The sequence below is a fragment of the Dermochelys coriacea genome, chromosome 2 (genome assembly GCF_009764565.3).
Source record: "Dermochelys coriacea isolate rDerCor1 chromosome 2, rDerCor1.pri.v4, whole genome shotgun sequence".
Lineage (NCBI taxonomy): Eukaryota > Metazoa > Chordata > Testudines > Dermochelyidae > Dermochelys > Dermochelys coriacea.
Genome location: NC_050069.1, coordinates 123,565,348 through 123,585,096, shown reverse-complemented (window position 1 = coordinate 123,585,096; position 19,749 = coordinate 123,565,348). Strand labels below are relative to the sequence as shown.

Sequence of the window (19,749 nt, the reverse complement as noted above, 5' to 3'; positions counted from 1 at the left end):
GCAAAAAAGAAAGAAACAGACTTGTTGTTCTGTTACATATTTAATGTAATATAACCAACTCAAGAAACTTTGAAAAAGTAATACTGAATAATGACTTCTGTAAATACTGTATCTGTTTAGTTCTCTTAAGGTGAAGGAAGTAGCCAGAAGGGTTGATATGCCTGAGATCTTACACATTTTCATATTTATTTGTTTAGGAAAAAAATCTGATCAATATAAAAATTGATGCCAATAATTTAAAACAGAGAAGTGTCAGGTAAAGCTCTGAAAAGTGGCTAAAAATGGTGTCCGATATCAGGTCTGTCTCTCAAATTTGTTCCATTTACAAGTGAAAAAATTATGTTCTCTAATTCCTCCAATTATATCTTTACATCTTTCCTGCTTTTCCATCGTCACCAGTAACCCTGACTCAACTGATATGAATTACAGGAATATTTAAAATGTCTAAAATTTGTGCATTTTTAACAGTAAATGACAGTGACTTTTCCTCTCAGATTTAACTTTCTCAGAATTTTTGGTGTGATAAGCTTGCAAGTTCTTCTATCATCTATGAATTCTTCCTGGAAAAACAAAATGGGCAAGACCTACATTTCTTGGTCTTAAAAAAAAAAAATTTAAAGAGATTTTCCCCAGGAAGCCCTTCAGACTGTTTGCACACCTTAAAAAAGCAAAAATAAATAGTTAGCCAATATTTACCATTTTTTTCCTTTGAAGTTCACTTTTAATAAATCTCCCAATTTGCTACAAGACAGGAGGGAGAAAAATGATCCTCATACTAAAGGGTCCACACCAAGGACCACATAAAGTGAAGACACTCTTTTCATGCACAGCTGTAGAAGGGAGAGTCAAGGTTGATGTTGGGAAGAAACTAAGTTTCCTGTCCTTTTTTGGTTTATTTTAAATGAGACATACACAATATAGCCTGCCAGAAATTTTCCAAGAAAAAGTGCTGGTTTGTGAACCTGAGATGTTTCAGGAAAAATTTGGGTTTTTACAAAACTTTCATCAAATGACTGGCAAGAACCTGGGTTCAAGTCTGCAGCCCCATCATGTGGGCTTCCCAAACCTGGGGATCCCTGGCTCTAGTTAGGGCTCAGCCCTGCAGCATGGAGCCTGGAAGCTCTGAAAACCATGCTTCGAGCCAGTGCTCTCAAGGCTACCAGGCTCCCTGCCGCTGAGCCAAGAGCCTGGAAGACTTTCAGGGCATCTGGCTCCCCAGGCTGTGAAGTCAGGCAGCCCACATGGCAGGCTGCCCAGGAGCTGCCAATCCCTTAATCCCCAACAGCTCCAGAGCGAACTGGACAAGAATGAAGTCTGTTCACTCAGGATCTGCCAGTGATCTCTGGGAAAATATTTCGTTACAAAAACACCATGTTTTGACATTTCCTAAGCAATATTTTTCTGAATTCCCCATTCATGGAAAATTTCAAAAACACTAAAATTTTTCAAAAACCTGAAATTCTGAGTTTTGGGCCTGCTCTAGTATACAAACTACCTCAAATTTTACCTACTTTTGAAAGCTTCATGAAGTTTGCAAAAAGTTTGCAAAAAGAAAAAATAGTGGCGATTACATTCTTGAACCTCAGCTGACAGTAGATTGCAGTGTTTCAGAACCAAATAAAACCATTTAGTATAAAAAAAATTCAGCTGAGCTACTTACTTTTCACTCTCTCCTAACCATTTTGAGACAAGGTCAGAGGAGGATACTGAGAAGAATGTAGAGTTGTTGGCTTCTGTTGCCACAGCTTTTGCCAAGAAAGATTTTCCTGTTCCTGGTGGCCCAAAAAGAAGAATTCCTCTCCAAGGTGTTCTCTTTCCTATGAGAGTTATATTTTAAAAGAAAAGAAAAAAGGACTTGCCTGAAGAATTCTGATACAAGGATCAGGTTGGTATAGAACTTGGTAGAAAAATGAAACCTCATCCAAGCTTGTGAAATTGTTTATATATTTATTCATTTTTTCAGTTGAAAAGTTGGTATCTGTTGTATTTACATAATTTAGATTCATATATAACTTGTTGCTTTATTAATAAACTATACCAATCATCAGTTTCCCAAAGTTAGTGAATGTGTAAGAGAAATACAGCTTATAACATCGCTGTATTTAAAGTTACCATGTGAGATGAGTTGTTCTTGAACCAACTTCTCCTTTCTCCCAATACAATTCCCCAACTGCTCCCACCATCACAGCATACACATCCCACCAGACTATGGAATAGAAGCTCTTAGAGGACACCTAGACATAGGTCACCATGATGACAGTGTAAAATACTTCTCACATTTCACCAGCCACACCTCTCCCCCAAACTGCAACTATTAGAACCAAGAATATATATTAAATTTATCTCACCTGTAAACAGATGAGGAAATTTAATGGGCAATATCACTGCCTCTTTAAGTGCTTCTTTGGCTCCTTCAAGACCAGCAACATCACTCCACTTTACATTTGGTCGCTCCATAACAATGGCACCTATAAAATGAGACCAGATAAACTAGGAAGGTGCATTCCGTCAAAGAGCCTCTGCTGTCAAACAAGAATTAAAATCTTGGACCCTGGTCACATATGAACTGCTGCTTGTCAATTCCAGCATGGCTTCCATGAACGGAATGCAGCATATACAGATTTCAGCAATGTTTAACCACAATACTTAAGCAGGGTTCAAGTTCTGTTACAGCTAACTAGAGTTAGACCATGATTTGGCCAGCAAGTGCAAGTTTCCTAGGGACAGGACACTGTTCTTTAACATCATTTGGTTGTGTGTAAATAGGCACTGCCTGCCAAAGCCCTCTAAATCAGCCCCAGTAGTTTCTGCAGAATTTAAGCTTCTATTTAAAATGAAGTGGCTAGTCCTTATGTGAAGCCGTGTGGCCCAGGGGACAGAGCACTTGACTGTGACTCCTCAGACATGGGTTCTATTCCTGGCTGTGCCTTTAGTCTAGAGGGTGACTGGGCAAATCACTTCACCTCTCTGGGCCTCAGCATTCTCATCTGTAAGATGTGAATAAAGCCTCTTTTGTAAATAGTGAAGGCACAGAGGAATTTCTATTGTATTTAGAGTCAGCCCACAGCTCTTTTGTGGACAAAGAAAGATTTGCCCAACAAATCAGAATTGCCTAATTTAACAAGTCACTTGATGCAATGATTTCTTTAAAAAAAAAGTTTCAGAACTACCTTGAAGTTGATTTTGCAGTTTCTTTTTTTCAGGATCATCAGACTCCCCTTCCCCATCACTGTCAGTCCTAATTCAGACAAGTAATAAGATGTTCAACTACAAAGAAAGCCATCCGTCTTACACAAGACAAAATTTTGGAAATGGAAACTATATTCTACCTCACACGTTCCATCATTTTGGTAGAGATATTCAAGGAAATGTGTTTAACATTTTATAACAGAATTCTGTAGATTCTTTGAGGGCCCAACAAGCCCTGTTGAATGAGGTCATTTTATTTTTAAAATCATGTGACAAAAATATAAAGCCAAGTAGTGTCATTCTAAGCTTCATATAAAATGTGATTTCTTCTTTAAAATATTGTTGACAATTATAATGAAATATGTTTTAATAAGTTTCTCTATGGAGTTTTTAATGTTTCCATGATTTGTAGAAAATATTTATGGCCTAAATTCCACCTTTACTGTTTTTAATTAGATTTATTACAGGTACAATTGTCCTTTCTTCAGTGCAGACAGATCTAAGCAATCCTTTCTATGTTTGGAGCAGCAATTGGAGTTACTGGTAAGATCCAGCTAGTGCTATGTTCCTCTTTGTGTTACCAGAGCACCGTAAGAGAGCTAAGAGAAGACGTAAGGGAAATCCTTGGTTGGTGAAAAACCAGCATAGAGGGCATGTCCTATGCACAATCTTACAGCCATCATAAGCATGTGGAATATGGTGCAGCTCTGAGCTTTTACAAAACAAAAATCCCAAACCAACTGTTGCTCAGCTGACCAGTACTATAGCTAGAAAGGGTTCTGGCATGTGTGTATTCAGAGTTACAGGGACAAGCTACATTCACTGAAAAAGGAAACTAGAAAGCTTTGCAAATAAACTGTATGCAGTATAGTTGTAGTGAACAAAGCGATCTCTGGATCTAATCTATCAGTCCTCATTCTCAAAGGAAACCTGCACATTTTCAAAAGACAAGCCTTGGAGCTTAAATTCATAATACTACTAGATACCAAAAATCCTGGACAGAACAGAGACACTGGATTTATGGCTTATTACAACAATCTGTAACCTACTAATCTCTCTTTTTGTCCTGTCACTGAGATTTAATGGGCTATTCTACCTAAAATGGTCCCTTAGAATATGTGCTAACTACTTATGCTAAACAATCTCTTCCACCTTGCATTTAGCTGTGATGCTTGGAATACCATTCCCAGACCAGAAGAAGAGCTCTATGTGGCTCGAAGGCTTGTCTCTCTCATCAACAGAAGTTGGTCCACTAAAAGATATTACCTCACCCACCTTGTCTCTTGCAAACAGCTTAATAACTGAACCTGGTATCAGTGCATTTCGAAGACTTAAAAAGTAACACTGAAAATAAGCTTAGTTCCTCCTCCTTACCACCACCAGAATTCAGGAGACTTTTTCCTGCAAGTACTGAAAACATTAGGCATCTGAAGCAGAGCACTACACTGTCTGCTGCTTAGGGTCCCCTGAGGCCATCAACTTCTGCAGAAAAAAATAATGATCCCTGGACTCTGATATGGGAGAAGTGACAGTAACTGATTTTCACATGACATATTCTGCAATGTGCAAACTGAATTTAATTACCAATCTGAGTCAAGTACAACTTGAAATCCTCTCTACAGATGGATTACAAGCCACAAACGAGGACAGTTTTTCTGCGAATCACTTAAATTTTACTGCAGTTTTAAGTTTCAATGAAGACATAAAATATTAGATATAAATGTAATTATCTAGATGTTCAACAAATACTGTTGCCAGTAACAAATGTTGGTGAACAGAAATATGACTAGATGGTGCAATGGATTGGGATCGTGATACAGAGCTTCAACCTCTGGAGCACATGTTTAAAATTGGCCCAAGTTATCAGTGGTTTAAATCTAGTCACTGGTGCTCTGAAGATCTAGTTTTTAAGTAGGTAGGTGTCCATGTCTTATGCCACCACAGTTGTCATCCAGCAGAAAGGCTAAAGACCTGCTAGATGCGAGTTAACTTATTGGAGTGAGAGTTACTGCAAGCGGATCTTCCATGGTAAGACTAAGGCATATTGGTAAAGCAACATAGGAAAGCTTGTAGTGTTAGTATGCATGCTGTCCATATTGTTTGGTTAGTTACTGTACTTCAGTATTGCTCATCTGATACATTTCACATGCATTAAACTTACTTAAAACGTTCTTTCAAATAGTTAACTTTAGTTTCAGTTGAATTTGGAACATGAAAAATATTGCATTTTGCTTTACCGTCTCTAAAAAAACATACCCTTTTTCGTCAGATGGACCGGACTCTTTCACTGGTTTTGGTGGAGCTTTCTCTTTCTTTTTCAGATACTCCTTCAGTTTTTCAGCTCTGTCCAGATATTCTGTACACTTCGCTCTGATACTTTGTTTTGCTTTATCACCCTGTGCTTCGTCTAAAAAAATTGAAGAAATGGTTATGCTTTACTGGAAGAAAAAAAAAAATCACACAAATCAAACAGAAAAGGGTAATAATTCTGTCCTCATTTTATACTAAATTTAACAGAATATATAAGAAAGTAGTGTGTAGTAGTTTCTTCAATGAACAGAAAGTAAATTGAAAGCCTCCGACCTACAAGAAATCCATTATGTGCTCATTGAATGCTTCCAGAAGCATTTCGATCTTATATTGCCAATATCCACCATATTATCCGAGCACCAGCCAACTATTTCAAGAGAGCTATTTCCTTCTCCTTATCCTGTAGCAGAGAAAACTTTATTAATCTAACAGGTTTTTGCTTAAGATACACTTTGAACTGAATTCTCTATTGAATGGGAAGACAATGCAAAGGGCAGAGCTCCATGGTGATATGTTCATTGTGATTTGTGTTGCTAAGCAGATGGATTACTGTGGTTTGTAACAGGTGGAGCTTTTTCAAAGAATGTGGCTTCACTCGTAGTTATGAGCTGCAATAGTCAAGCCTGCAGATCACAAGTGTGGCGGTCACTATGACAAGGTTTGTACTGATAGGATGGGGTGCAACTTTAGGGCCAGTTGTGAGCGTTTTGGATCCCATGACTGTACGGTTATCCAACAGCACTGAGGTTAAAGGACAGGGCTACAGACACAACTGAGGGAAAATGCATCTGATAATGGCGAAGCATAAGGAGGCGGCAAGTTCTTCAAAGCACTCCCTTCTTATCAAAATCATCTGTTTTACCCGGGTTCAACTATAGCAAGATGCTTTCATCCAGGTGCTGATTTCACTCAGGTATTGAAGTTGATGGTACTCTTAACAGCAAAAGAAAATGAGATGTTGTACTGCACATTATCTAATGTTAACCTACCAGCTCTCCGAAAAGCTTCAGACAGATTGGCCATTATCTTTGAAAACTCGTGGCGAACGGGGGAAGTCCCGGATGACTGGAAAAAGGCTAATGTAGTGCCCATCTTTAAAAAAGGGAAGAAGGAGGATCCTGGGAACTACAGGCCGGTCAGCCTCACCTCAGTCCCTGGAAAAATCATGGAGCAGGTCCTCAAAGAATCAATCCTGAAGCACTTAGAGGAGAGGAAAGTGATCAGGAACAGTCAGCATGGATTCACCAAGGGAAGGTCATGCCTGACTAATCTAATCGCCTTTTATGATGAGATTACTGGTTCTGTGGATGAAGGGAAAGCAGTGGATGTATTGTTTCTTGGATGTATTGTTTCTTGACTTTAGCAAAGCTTTTGACACGGTCTCCCACAGCATTCTTGTCAGCAAGTTAAGGAAGTATGGGCTGGATGAATGCACTATAAGGTGGGTAGAAAGCTGGCTAGATTGTCGGGCTCAACGGGTAGTGATCAATGGCTCCATGTCTAGTTGGCAGCCGGTGTCAAGTGGAGTGCCCCAGGGGTCGGTCCTGGGGCCCGTTTTGTTCAATATCTTCATAAATGATCTGGAGGATGGTGTGGATTGCACTCTCAGCAAATTTGCGGATGATACTAAACTGGGAGGAGTGGTAGATACGCTGGAGGGGAGGGATAGGATACAGAAGGACCTAGACAAATTGGAAGATTGGGCCAAAAGAAATCTAATGAGGTTCAATAAGGATAAGTGCAGGGTCCTGCACTTAGGATGGAAGAATCCAATGCACCGCTACAGACTAGGGACCGAATGGCTCGGCAGCAGTTCTGCGGAAAAGGACCTAGGGGTGACAGTGGACGAGAAGCTGGATATGAGTCAGCAGTGTGCCCTTCTTGGCAACAAGGGCCAATGGCATTTTGGGATGTATAAGTAGGGGCATAGCGAGCAGATCGAGGGACGTGATCGTTCCCCTCTATTCGACACTGGTGAGGCCTCATCTGGAGTACTGTGTCCAGTTTTGGGCCCCACACTACAAGAAGGATGTGGATAAATTGGAAAGAGTACAGCGAAGGGCAACAAAAATGATTAGGGGTCTAGAGCACATGACTTATGAGGAGAGGCTGAGGGAGCTGGGATTGTTTAGTCTGCAGAAGAGAAGAATGAGGGGGGATTTGATAGCTGCTTTCAACTACCTGAAAGGGGGTTTCAAAGAGGATGGCTCTAGACTGTTCTCAATGGTAGCAGATGACAGAACGAGGAGTAATGGTCTCAAGTTGCAATGGGGGAGGTTTAGATTGGATATTAGGAAAAACTTTTTCACTAAGAGGGTGGTGAAACACTGGAATGCGTTACCTAGGGAGGTGGTAGAATCTCCTTCCTTAGAGGTTTTTAAGGTCAGGCTTGACAAAGCCCTGGCTAGGATGATTTAACTGGGACTTGGTCCTGCTTTGAGCAGGGGGTTGGACTAGATGACCTTCTGGGGTCCCTTCCAACCCTGATATTCTATGATTCTATGTTGAATAATATAGTGGAAAGTGACTGAGCCTTGTGGGATTCCATAGATGAGAGCTTTAGAAGTACAGGATCAGTTGAATATGACATTATGGATTTGGTGTGAAAGGATCCAAGCCATTTCAAGGTAGTTCTGTTCATCTCAAAGCTTCTTGTAGGTAAGCCAGGAGTACTTGGTGATCAACAGTATCAGATGCTACAGAAGGCCATCAAGATTAAGATGGATGCCCTTGCCATGGTTATTGTCAGGAGGTAGCCATCTCTGCATCATTATTTGACCTAAAGCCTGACTGACTGAGAAGGATCAAGGATACTGGCAGATGGATGGCTTCTTGATTTGCCTGCTTAAAAAACGGATGTTAATGGGCAGTTTAAGAGATCAGTGTTGAGCAGTGGTTTTTGTTTATTTACATTATATATGTTCTCAATGCCCTTCTGCAATCTTCCAGTTTCTTAAAAAAAAAACAGTTGTCATTCACACTGAAAGGGAGATTGGCATAAAATCTGACCAACCTTTTCTCTGTTTAAGCTCAAAAGCTTGTCTTTCTTACCAACAGAAACCTCACTTATCTTGTCAACCTTAGATAGCACATTAATAGTTATTATTGTCCTCCTGATCTCTAATCTATTAAAAAGCATTTCAGGCTACACAACAAAAGGCATGCACACTTTATTCTATGTATTAAGTCCCAAAAGCATGCCCAGCATTGCAGAAGACACAGAAAGATACCTTCTCTTGCCCCATAGAGCATAACATATAGACCAGGGGTTCGCAACCTTTCAGAAGTGGTGTGCTGAGTCTTCATTTATTCACTTTAATTTAAGGTTTTGCGTGCCAGTAAGACATTTTAACATTTTTTAGAAGGTCTCTATAAGTCTATATATTATATAACTAAACTATTGTCATATATAAAGTCAACAAGATTTTCAGAATGTTTAAGAAGCTTCATTTAAAATTAAATTAAAATGCTGATCTTACGCTGCCAGCCCGCTCAGCCCGCTGCCAGCCTGGGGTTCTGTTAACCTAGGCCGGCAGCAGGCTGAGTGGGGCCTGCGGCCAAGACTCCAGACTGGCAGTGGCCTGAGCAGGGCCAGCGGCTGGGACCCCAGACTGGCAGCGGGCTGAGCAGCTCAACCTGCTGCCAGTCTGGGGTTCCATCCACCAGCTCCTGCCAGCCAGTGTCACGGCTGCCGGCCCCGCTCAGCCAGCTGCCAGTCTGGGATCCCGGCCCTGCTCACAGAGTGGGTACCTACCTTCTCCCTGGTTCTAGCCCATTCTCTTCCTCTCTCTCTGCACTGAGCACAGGGTTGGGGGTAAAGGAGCAGGCTGAGGGTTGGGGTGCAGGGTCTGGCCAGGAGCTAGAATGAGGAAGGGGGCTCAGGGTTGGGGCAGGAGGTTTGGGTGTGCACAGCTGGACAGCTCCCATTTGGTGAGAGGGGTGCAGATACAATTTGGGGAGGAGGGGTGCAGAAGCTCCCGTTTGGTGCTCAGGGTGGGGGTGGGAATCTGGGGGCTGCAAGAGTCAGGGCATCGGGGGCTGGGTATGTGGGGGGGCTGGAGTCAGGGCTGGGGTCATGGGGGGGTGCAGGGGTTATGGCAGAGGGCTGGGGGTGTGGGCTAGGGAGGGGGTGCTCCTAGCCCCCTGCCCAGAGTGGCTCATGGCAGGGGGCTGGAGGGGATATGCCCCGATTCCACCTCCTTCCCACCTCTTCTCTGCCTCCTCCCCGGAGCAGCGAGTGAACTGCGGCTCCGTATCTCCCCCTCCCTTGCAAGGGCCATCAGCTGATCGGCAGCAGGGAGGGAGGGAAGAGTGAGGGCAGGATCCAGCACACTGGGGGAAGAGGTGGGGGAGGGGGACCTTGCCTGCCTTGCAGCAGCAGCCAGCAGGACCAAGCTTCTTCACCCTGCCCCCACTGGGGGGGGGGGGGAGGGACAGGGGTGCGGGAGGAGAAGAGCGGGCAGGATTTTTAATAGCACACTGCTGCCTGCCGGGGTCCCGGCCACCGGCCCCACTCCTGGCCTGGGTTCAGCAGCGGGCTGAGCGGGGCTGGCGGCTGGGATCCGGCAGGCAGCAGCGTGCCATTAAATATCGCCACGCGTGCCATAGGTTGCCGATCCCTGATATAGACAGACACTAAAGACAAACAAAATCCACACACAAACTGCCCTGAATGATCAAATGGACGTTATTTAAGATTTTTAAGTTACTGTATATGTAACAGCACTTCTAACTTGGGGTGAGTTTGCATTGGTAGGCTTGGCAGAAACAACACATTTTAAGGTGGAATTTAACTTAAGAAAGGCATCTCCTTGAACATCAAAGGCAAAAGCAAGAATTCAGCCATAAGAGGCAACAGAGAAGGAAGCATGAACAATGAAGGAAGGATATAAAGGGAACTGTAGACAAGGTATTGGCAGAAGAAAAATGAGAGAATAAATATAGGCCTAAACTATGTTCATTTGTTCAGAATCTTAAAGGTAAGCATAAGCAGCTTGAATTGTCAATGGAAAGAATGAAAAAGGGGAGCATGACATTATTTCACCTGCAAGACAAGACAGTAACTTCTGTGGCATCACTACACAAAGACTGGCTTTCCAGACACCACCTGATTTTCCCTACATAAAAAAGGAAATACTTAACCCTTCCCATCCTCCACCTGTCCCCCCTACACTGTAGTCACCTTGGAACTTTTTGAAGAAATCTAGCGTTGGTAGCAGGATTCCTTTCTAAATATCAACAAAGTGGACTATTTACAAGATTGGAGCAATTGGAGAGCATGTGCATGGTGGAAAAGATACATAATATGTTCCCTTAAATCAAAGTATAGCTGGCAAGTCTCATTTGAACATTTGAGAGATTTAGTATCTTTAGAAAAAAGACTTGTTGATACTTAACATGGTGAATATTTTCCATTTTGGTTCTATCAGGTAGACTGCTGTAACTTTATATAATTTAGCTTTTAAAAAATTGCAGCAAATAGCTAGCTAATATTCCAAGTCTTACATTTAACTACATGGAGAAAATACTGCACAGCATGTTGGTACAAGCGGAATGCTTCCTCATAGTTTCCTGCTTTGTCCTCTTGCGCTGCCTTGCTAGCAAGGTCTATTGCTTTCTGAAAATCAAAAGAAAAAGTGATGTGATTAAAATGACAACTATTATGCAAGAGTAGTGCAACATTAGCATGATAATTTAAGCGGTTGCACTAAAAGCTGATGCCTCGCCTTTACAATATGAATATCTACTGTGCAAACAAGTTGAAGGTAATTGATTATAAATTCATTCGGACTGTCCTTGTACAGCTCTGAATATAGGATAACTGAAAATTGCTAAATTATTATTAAATTTTAAATACTATGTAACTCATCTGCCAGGAAACTGGATCTCTTTCCATTTCATGGTAATGAGACCTACTTCTAGAAGTACTGAAATAAAACTCATTGAGTACATATGACCACCTGATGGTCACATTCAGCAAAGGAACTCATGCTCATCTTCACTGGTGATATGCAACCAGTCTTCTTGTAAACACCAGAAGTAGTAATTACCCAAAACAATACCACAGGTACAATTATTAGTAGAAATGTTAAATTTATATACAATACCAAAAACCAGTTCTACTGCAGCTTGAATAAAATTATGGTGCATTGAATTGAGTGTACTCTTCCATTACCAAATGAAAGAAAACATACTACGGAGAAAAAACTCAGACTCCTGGCAGCAGCTGGGTGACACAGATCTTACCAGATTTTTATTTTGCTTAACTATATCAAGTGACTAAGTAGAGTTATGCTTTCTGTAATGGTAAGTCTAAATGAGTTTTATCTGATCAAAAAACAAAACAGCACAGAATAAAAAAATAAGTATGCCAAACAAATGCTTGCTTTCAAAACAACAAATTGTAGTAACTTAGGCCATGCTCATGTAATAAGCTCCACATAGGTCTCCTCCTTGCACTTATTGCTCACTGTAGAATCAGGGCCTTAAATTGGAGCAACTGCTGTTGGGTGTCTCAGGGAGAAGGACTGACTTCAGAGTGGAATTGGGAAATATCAAGGACACAAAGCTTTGTGAGAGAGCTGGCTGAGATCAGAGCCAAGTGACCCAAGTCTGGATAGGTTTCAGAGTAGCAGTCTGGATATATTACAAAAGTGATTAAAAAAACCCATACACATAAAATGAAACAACCAAATGAAACAAAACGTTATGCCAATTTATTTTAACAATATATTCTAGGTGGAACAGTAGTGACACCTAGAGTTAAAGGCACTGAAGCATTTCTACTCTAACTCAGTTTTCAACTGCCTGCTGCTTGAGGAAGTTTGACCTAAGAACCTGATATTAAGATCTGATTGAAGTACATTCCTATTTTTTTTTAGTCTGAGCTTAAACAATTCACTTGTATCAAAACATGAAAAACATTTCCTTTTATTAATAATGAATGCAACCTTTTAAAATGTTCTAATGCTGACATAGCTGGGGTAGAAAGAAGAAATCTGACAAGAATAGTTCTTACCGATAAGAACTTTTCAGTGTTCTGCAAAGTCATACTTCACATGAACACAATTCAAGGTTTTTCTGTTAAACGCTTTTAAAAGCAACATTAGAAACAATAGTAAGCTGACATGTGCTGAGATTGTGACAAAACTATTCTCTTAATCTTTTAAGGTTTCAAAGTAGCAGCCGTGTTAGTCTGTATTCGCAAAAAGAAAAGGAGTACTTGTGGCACCTTAGAGACTAAAAAATTTATTTGAGCAAAAGAGCGTACCAAGCCATTCATCAATTTCATGTATACAGTTTGCACTGTATGTGACAGACACGCACTAGAAAGGAAAGAGTACAACTCCTGAGGATCCAGGAAAAGGACTATGAACTTTTTAAGGTGCATGAGTTAGGGGGCATTCTAGTGATGTCTAGATCTTTTCCTGCTTAAAGAGCAAAAGTCAATTAAAAAGTCTATTTTAAATGAATGTTAAAGTTACACAGATAAGCTCTTAAATCATGAAATGTCAAAGTTGAAATTGCATGTGCTACCATAACTCTGCTTCCCTTGTGCATGTGTTGCAGGACAGTTTATAATTCACAGTATTGTCTACAGCTAAGTAAAACGCCACTCGCTAGGTGTGCAGTCAATGATGGAGGATTCCACCCATCTCACTTCCTCCTAGATCTTTCACAGAAATGCACTCAGTCATTTATATAAGATGCCATACATACGTACCTAAAATTATAAAATATAATTTGAGAAATACTGGTTTCAGAGTAGCAGCCGTGTTAGTCTGTATTCGCAAAAAGAAAAGGAGTACTTGTGGCACCTTAGAGACTAACAAATTTATTAGAGCATAAGCTTTCGTGAATGCATCCGATGAAGTGAGCTGTTGCTCATGAAAGCTTACGCTCTAATAAATTTGTTAGTCTCTAAGGTGCCATAAGTACTCCTTTTCTTTTTGAGAAATACTGTGTGCATATGATATGTTCATAAGGAGTAGAATCAAGGTTGCACAAACAGCCTTACTTAAGAAATGTCAAAGTTAAGCAGAGCTGGGTTCTACAAACATGCATGAGTAAACTTTATTCATACAAGTCATCCCATTAATATCAATGTCACTATCTGTTTGAATAAAAACTAATTCACATTTAAGCATTTGGAGAATTTGGCTGCAAGAGCTTACTGGTGCAACCTTTAGGCCCTTTTCCTGCAAAGACTAATGTGCTTATCTATATGAACTGTGAGTAGTCCCTATTAAAGTTAACTGGACTACTCACAGTAGCAAAGCTAAGCATGTGCATCAGTCTTTTCAGGATCAGGATCTTATTTTCTTTTAATGTAGTTTAGCAAAATACAGAATGAGTTTAAAATCTATATTACTAGGTTACCTAGTACATGACCTCCTAATTCTTTCCAGCATATTAAAATACAAAAGTTATGAAAATTAAAAAAAAATGAGTGGAAAAAATAATGAGCGGAAAAAATAATCTAATAGAGAATTGTAGATACAGCAACAAACCGCAAATTCATGTCTTCATCTGAAGAGATATTAGCAGAAAATATTTTTGCACTAGGTAACAATCAGTATCTGTCTACAGGTTTCAGAGTAGCAGCCGTGTTAGTCTGTATTCGCAAAAAGAAAAGGAGTACTTGTGGCACCTTAGAGTAACAAATTTATGACAAATTTGTTAGTCTCTAAGGTGCCACAAGTACTCCTTTTCTATCTGTCTACAGTACTTCTACAGCTAAATTGAACCAACATGGCTACAACACTGCATACAACTTGAAATCTAGTCAATTTAGAAGTATTTTTATTAGTATTTATATTGCAGTAGCACTTAGAGGCTAACTAGGTCAGAATCCCTTTGTGCTGAGTGTTGTACTCATATAGAGCAAGTCAACAGTGTACCTTCAACATATATCTGTAGTACATAAATCAGAGTGACAGGCAGAAGTGTTCCTCTATACTAAGCTATAGTTATTACTGGAGTGTTAATTTAGCGCTTTCAAATTTTTATTAGAGATCTCTTATGTTAATTGAAAAGATGTATGAAGAATCCACACCATTCTCAAATTTATTTTATCTTCATAGCTTAAAAATTTCCCAGGATACACTATCAGTGTCTAAAAATCTTTAGTGAGGCTCCAATATGACTGAGCCACGTGAACACTTCAATACAAATATCTGATAAAACCTGCATTTTGATTTGAAATTAGTTCTCGGGGAAAAAAGATGCAATGTAGCAGTGCCAAGTATTTATAACTAAAAGTTAAGAGTTATGTTTACTTGAACTCTAAAGTAGCAACAATTCAGTATTTCAAGGGTTCTGAATGTGGTTCTCATTCAGGTTAGGTGAAGTGGGAAAGTAGTATGGCTTTGTGCCATTCTTTATGTATGAAAAACTTTTCAGGAACTTTTTACTTTTCTTCCCTATCTTCTCAGAAATAAAAGGGGGAGATTTGCCTTTGAAAAACTTCCCCCAATAAGAAATTTCCTGGAAGTCTATCTTGGAGGACTCAGTTGTAGCCTGGAAGCTCTTTCAGTACAAAACCTCAAAAAGTTGTAAACAGTCTGAATAACAATAATTATTCCTCAGTTAATCCAGTTTCATATCCTTGGTATCTCAAGAGTGTCTTCCAGGAAAAACAGGGCAAACAAGGACTGAATTCCTAACAAACAAGGAGGAAGAGGCCTTCAAACAAAAAAACAAAAAAAAGTCCTTTTATACAACTTTCTGTTCTTTTCAGATTACCTAACAGCTATAAGAAAAGGAGTACTTGTGGCACCTTAGAGACTAACAAATTTATTAGAGCATAAGCTTTCGTGAGCTACAGCTCACTTACGAAAGCTTATGCTCTAATAAATTTGTTAGTCTCTAAGGTGCCACAAGTACTCCTTTTCTTTTTGCGAATACAGACTAACACGGCTGCTACTCTGAAATCTAACAGCTATAGTTATATTTGTGCATGGAGAAGCGGAACAGATTATTGGATGATTTTACGTTTCTAACAAAGTATTTAGAATTTGATTTTATTTGGCTCACACCAATATAAAAATGTAGCCACTTAACTGCTAACAATTTACTTACCACACAACAAAAACACTAACCCAGGAACCTATCCTTGCAACAAAGCCCGTTGCCAACTGTGTCCACATATCTATGCAGGGGACATCATCAAAGGGCCTAATCACATCAGCCACACTATCAGAGGCTTGTTCACTTGCGCATCTACCAATGTGATATATGCCATCGTGTGCCAACAATGCCCCTCTTCCATGTACATTGGCCAAACTGGACAGTCTCTACATAAAAGAATAAATGGACACAAATCAGACATCAAGAATTATAACATTCAAAAACCAGTCGGAGAACACTTCAAATTCTCTGGTCACTCAATTACAGACCTAAAAGTGGCAATTCAACAAAAAAAACTTCAAAAACAGACTCCAATGAGAGACTGCTGAATTGGAATTAATTTGCAAACTGGATTCAATTAATTTAGGCTTGAATAAAGATTGGGACTGGATGGGTCATTACACAAAGTAAAACTATTTCCCCTTGTTTATTTCTACTGTTCTTGTATAGTGCTGGAAATGGCCCACCTTGATTATCACAACAAAAGCTTACAACCCCCCCCACCCCCCCGCTCTCCTGTTGGTAATAGCTCATCTTTCCTGGTCACTCTTGTTACAGTCTGTATGGTAACACCCATTGTTTCATGTTCTCTGTGTATATAAAATCTCCCCACTATATTTTCCACGGTATGCATCCAATGAAGTGAGCTGTAGCTCACGAAAGCTTATGCTCTAATAAATTTGTTAGTCTCTAAGGTGCCACAAGTACTCCTTTTCTTTTTACAGATACAGACTAACAGCTGCTACTCCGAAAATTACTTAGAGTAACTATACACTTATATAGTAAAAGTTACCATATTCAGTTCTCTCATACGCAGTTATTTCCTCTGCTAACTGTACTAACAATGCGATCACAATCATGGAAACTCAGCAACAAGACTGTTTCTAGCAGTTTCAAAAACAGTATGCACTTGTCCTTGGTCTCTTGTGCATACATCCATGTCAGGATTTGGGCTCTCTCTAACACATCAGACAAAACAAAGCTGATACACAGCAGCAGCGCCAGTAGGGATCAAAAGAGAAATAGCACAGTATCTTTATTGTTTGGTTTTGACACAATGGCACTGAAGCAAAAACCTTTTGGTTTCAGGTAGATTAAACTAAATGGAGCTTGTTTCAAAAGGGAGATCTTTTAAATGGGAGCCAACAGGTGTGAGAAAAATTTTGAATCTTTGTCTCATTAAAACCATGAGCAAAATCTTCTATTCGGGAGAGGGGAGCGGTATGTGAAAAGACCATCTGCTAAAGCAGATCTCCAGCAAGCGAGGCGGTTGTGTTACCTTCCTGTCCTGCTCCTACCAAACAAACAAAAATCTACACACTTCATTGGCCACTTCTGAAAACCACTTAAATTAGCCTGAAAACTCTGACAAGGGGCCTATGCCTCCCCTTTTATAAACACAGTAAAATAATACAGAAACAACATGTTAGACTGCTAGAGATTCCAGAGCATCAATTTCATTGTGGCAAGGAAGGCTTCTACAAAATGTTCTTTCAAGTGCTATGACAATACAAATAATAGTGAATCAGGAAAAAAAAAGTGCAAGAAAGAAAAACTAGGACCTGGTCTGCAGCCAGTTTTGTCACAGTGTAACTATTTTAGTTAGAGGTGATTTTTTTTTTTAAAACCAAATAGTTATATCAGTATAACCGCCTTTATAACTAATCTAGCATGACAGCAGTTGTAAGTGTGTTACCACTTTAACAATACCAGTACTACTTTTGTGAGAAGACAAGGAGAAGGGAAGCATAGTGCCCCTCCCACCCCCAAAAAAGTGACCATGCAGCCAACAGAGCATAGGGGATATTAACAATTACAGATCTCTCCTACTCCAACCTCAAATATATGGTAGCATGTGGGATATATGCTTCTTCAAGTTATCAGAAACAACTGAAAACTTAATTGAAAAATGAGGAGGTAAATCTATGTGCTACTCTCGGAGTACGGTAAGAGATGACAGTGAACATCACTGTACATAGCAACTGAACCAGGACACTAACGGCAAATGGACAAAGGGCATAAACCCCCAAGCAGGGCAGATATATTATACCAAGAGGACAATTTGTTTAAACTATGACTGAGGGTGCATTTTAAAAACAAATCAAGGTATTTTAAAGGCTTAATATAGACAGGACAAGAGATGGTTTAACGTACGTTGGCTGGATAAAGATCGTCCTAGCCACCTACCAAGTGTAAATTCTCCCTTCTAACATTAGGGATTGAGGAGAGAAGTAGGTAAAAGCGGGTAAGGCGACATGGTTTAAAGTAAACCCCACGCTTTTTATCCGACTCGAGACAAACCGCAAGATACATGACAGAAGCCATCTCAACCGGTGCCGAGAGCCTCAGGCATTTAAGGGATGCACTATGGAAGCACCAGCATCCAGGGGCAGATATCCCCCCACAGCCACGCCCCTCAGCCCCGCCCGCTCCCTTGCCTCCCCGACCCCCACCCCAGACCCCACTCGGCCCCTCGCCTACCCGCCCGCCACCCCAGACCCCCCCTCGCTTCCTCTCTCCCCACCCAGACCCCACCCACTCCCTCGCCTCCCAGACCCCCACCCCAGACCCCGCTCGACCCCTCGCCTGCCCGCCGGCCCTCTCGCCTCCCCAACCCCCACCCCAGACCCCGCCCGCCCCCTCACCACCCCAACCCCCACACCAGACCCCGCCCACCCCCTCGCCTCCCGGACCCCCACCCCAGACACTGCTCGACCCCTCGCCTGCCCGCCGGCCCCCTCGCCACCCCAACCCAGACCCCGCCTGCCCCCTCGCCACCCCAACCCCCACCCCAGACCCCGCCCACCCCCTCACCACTCTGACCCCCACGCCAGACCCCACCCACCGCCTCGCCTCCCGGACCCCCACCCAGGATCCCACTCGACCCCTCGCCCGCCATCACAGACCCCGCTCGACCCCTTGCCTGCCCGCCGGCCCTCTCGCCTCCCCAACCCTCATCCCAGACCCCACCTGCCCCTCGCCACCCCAACCCCCACCGCAGACCCCGCCCGCCCCCTCACTACTCCGACCCCCACGCCAGACCCTACCCACCCCCTCGCCTCCTGGACCCCCACCCCAGACCCCACTCAACCCCTCGCCTGCCTGCCGGCCCTCTCGCCTCCCCAACCCAGACCCTGCCCGCCCCCTCGCCACCCCAACCCCCCCCCAGACTCCGCCCACCCCCTCACCTCCCCGACCCCCACCCCAGACCCCACTCAACCCTTCACCTCCCCGACCCCACCCCGCTCGACCCCCTCACCACCCCAGACCCCCCTCGCTTCCTCTCTCCACACCCAGACCCCGCCCACCCCCTCACCTCCTGGACCCCCGCCCTAGACCCCGCCTGCCCCCCAACCACCCCGACCCCCACCCCAGACCCCGCCCACCCCCTCACCACCCATCCCAGACCCCGCTCGACCCCTCGCCTGCCCGACCCCCACCCCAGATCCCCCTGCCCCCCCAGACCCCCACCCTAGATCCCGCTCGACCCCTCACCTGCCCGACCCCCATCCCAGACCCCCCTCGCTGCCTCTTTCCCCACCCCAGACCCCGCCCACCCCTCGCCTCCCGGATCCCCACCCTAGACCCCGCTCGACCCCTCGCTTCCTCTCGCCCCATCCCAGACCCCCCGGTCGGCCCCGACACCCCCCTCCCCCAGCAGGACGCTCTGGGCGGGGCTCCAGCTCCGCCTGTCTCCACCTGCAGGTTGGATGACGCGGCCATGGCGGGGGACGCCGCTGCCGCGCTGGGCCCGGTCTCTGGAGCTGCGGAACCCACCGCCCGGACCCCGCGCTACTTCCGCGTCCAAAACGCCGCCTCCGCTTCCGCTCCCGTGCAGCGCCCGCGTGACTGCGCGTGACGTCACGCAGCCTCTCCCTGGGCGGGGCCGGGCGGGGCCTTGTGCGCAGGAGCCGCCGCAGCCCCGCCCCCCTCCCCCGCGCTCCACGGGCCGCTCCCCGCCTGCCGTGGAAGCGCCGCGCGTCGCTCGCCTCACGCGGTCCCCGCTGAAGGAGCCTAGTAATGGCCCTGCCAGTGTCCGCTCCTTCCTGTATGTCACCTGCAGCCCGGGTGTGGGGCCCTGAGTCCTGGCCTTCTCCTTGCACGCGGGGCGCCGTGCACAGC

The 19,749-nt window shown here is 43.2% G+C and overlaps 1 protein-coding gene across 2 annotated transcripts in view; it reads right to left on the bottom strand.

Moving 5' to 3' along the window:
- Positions 1-19,506, bottom strand: part of VPS4B (vacuolar protein sorting 4 homolog B) — a 36,395-nt gene extending 16,889 nt beyond the window's left edge. Inside the window, exons 1-6 of one of the 2 annotated variants that reach the window (XM_038390835.2) lie at positions 19,327-19,506; positions 11,005-11,116; positions 5,446-5,596; positions 3,171-3,238; positions 2,349-2,468; positions 1,661-1,817 (exon numbers count right to left, since the gene is read on the bottom strand). In XM_038390835.2, coding sequence (XP_038246763.1) covers positions 1,661-1,817; positions 2,349-2,468; positions 3,171-3,238; positions 5,446-5,596; positions 11,005-11,116; positions 19,327-19,350 — 632 coding nt within the window. In that variant the 5' untranslated portion in view covers positions 19,351-19,506. The remainder of the gene's footprint in view (positions 1-1,660; positions 1,818-2,348; positions 2,469-3,170; positions 3,239-5,445; positions 5,597-11,004; positions 11,117-19,326) is intronic. The other variant, XM_043508414.1, reaches the window with a different exon arrangement.
- Positions 19,507-19,749: the final 243 nt, after the last annotated feature.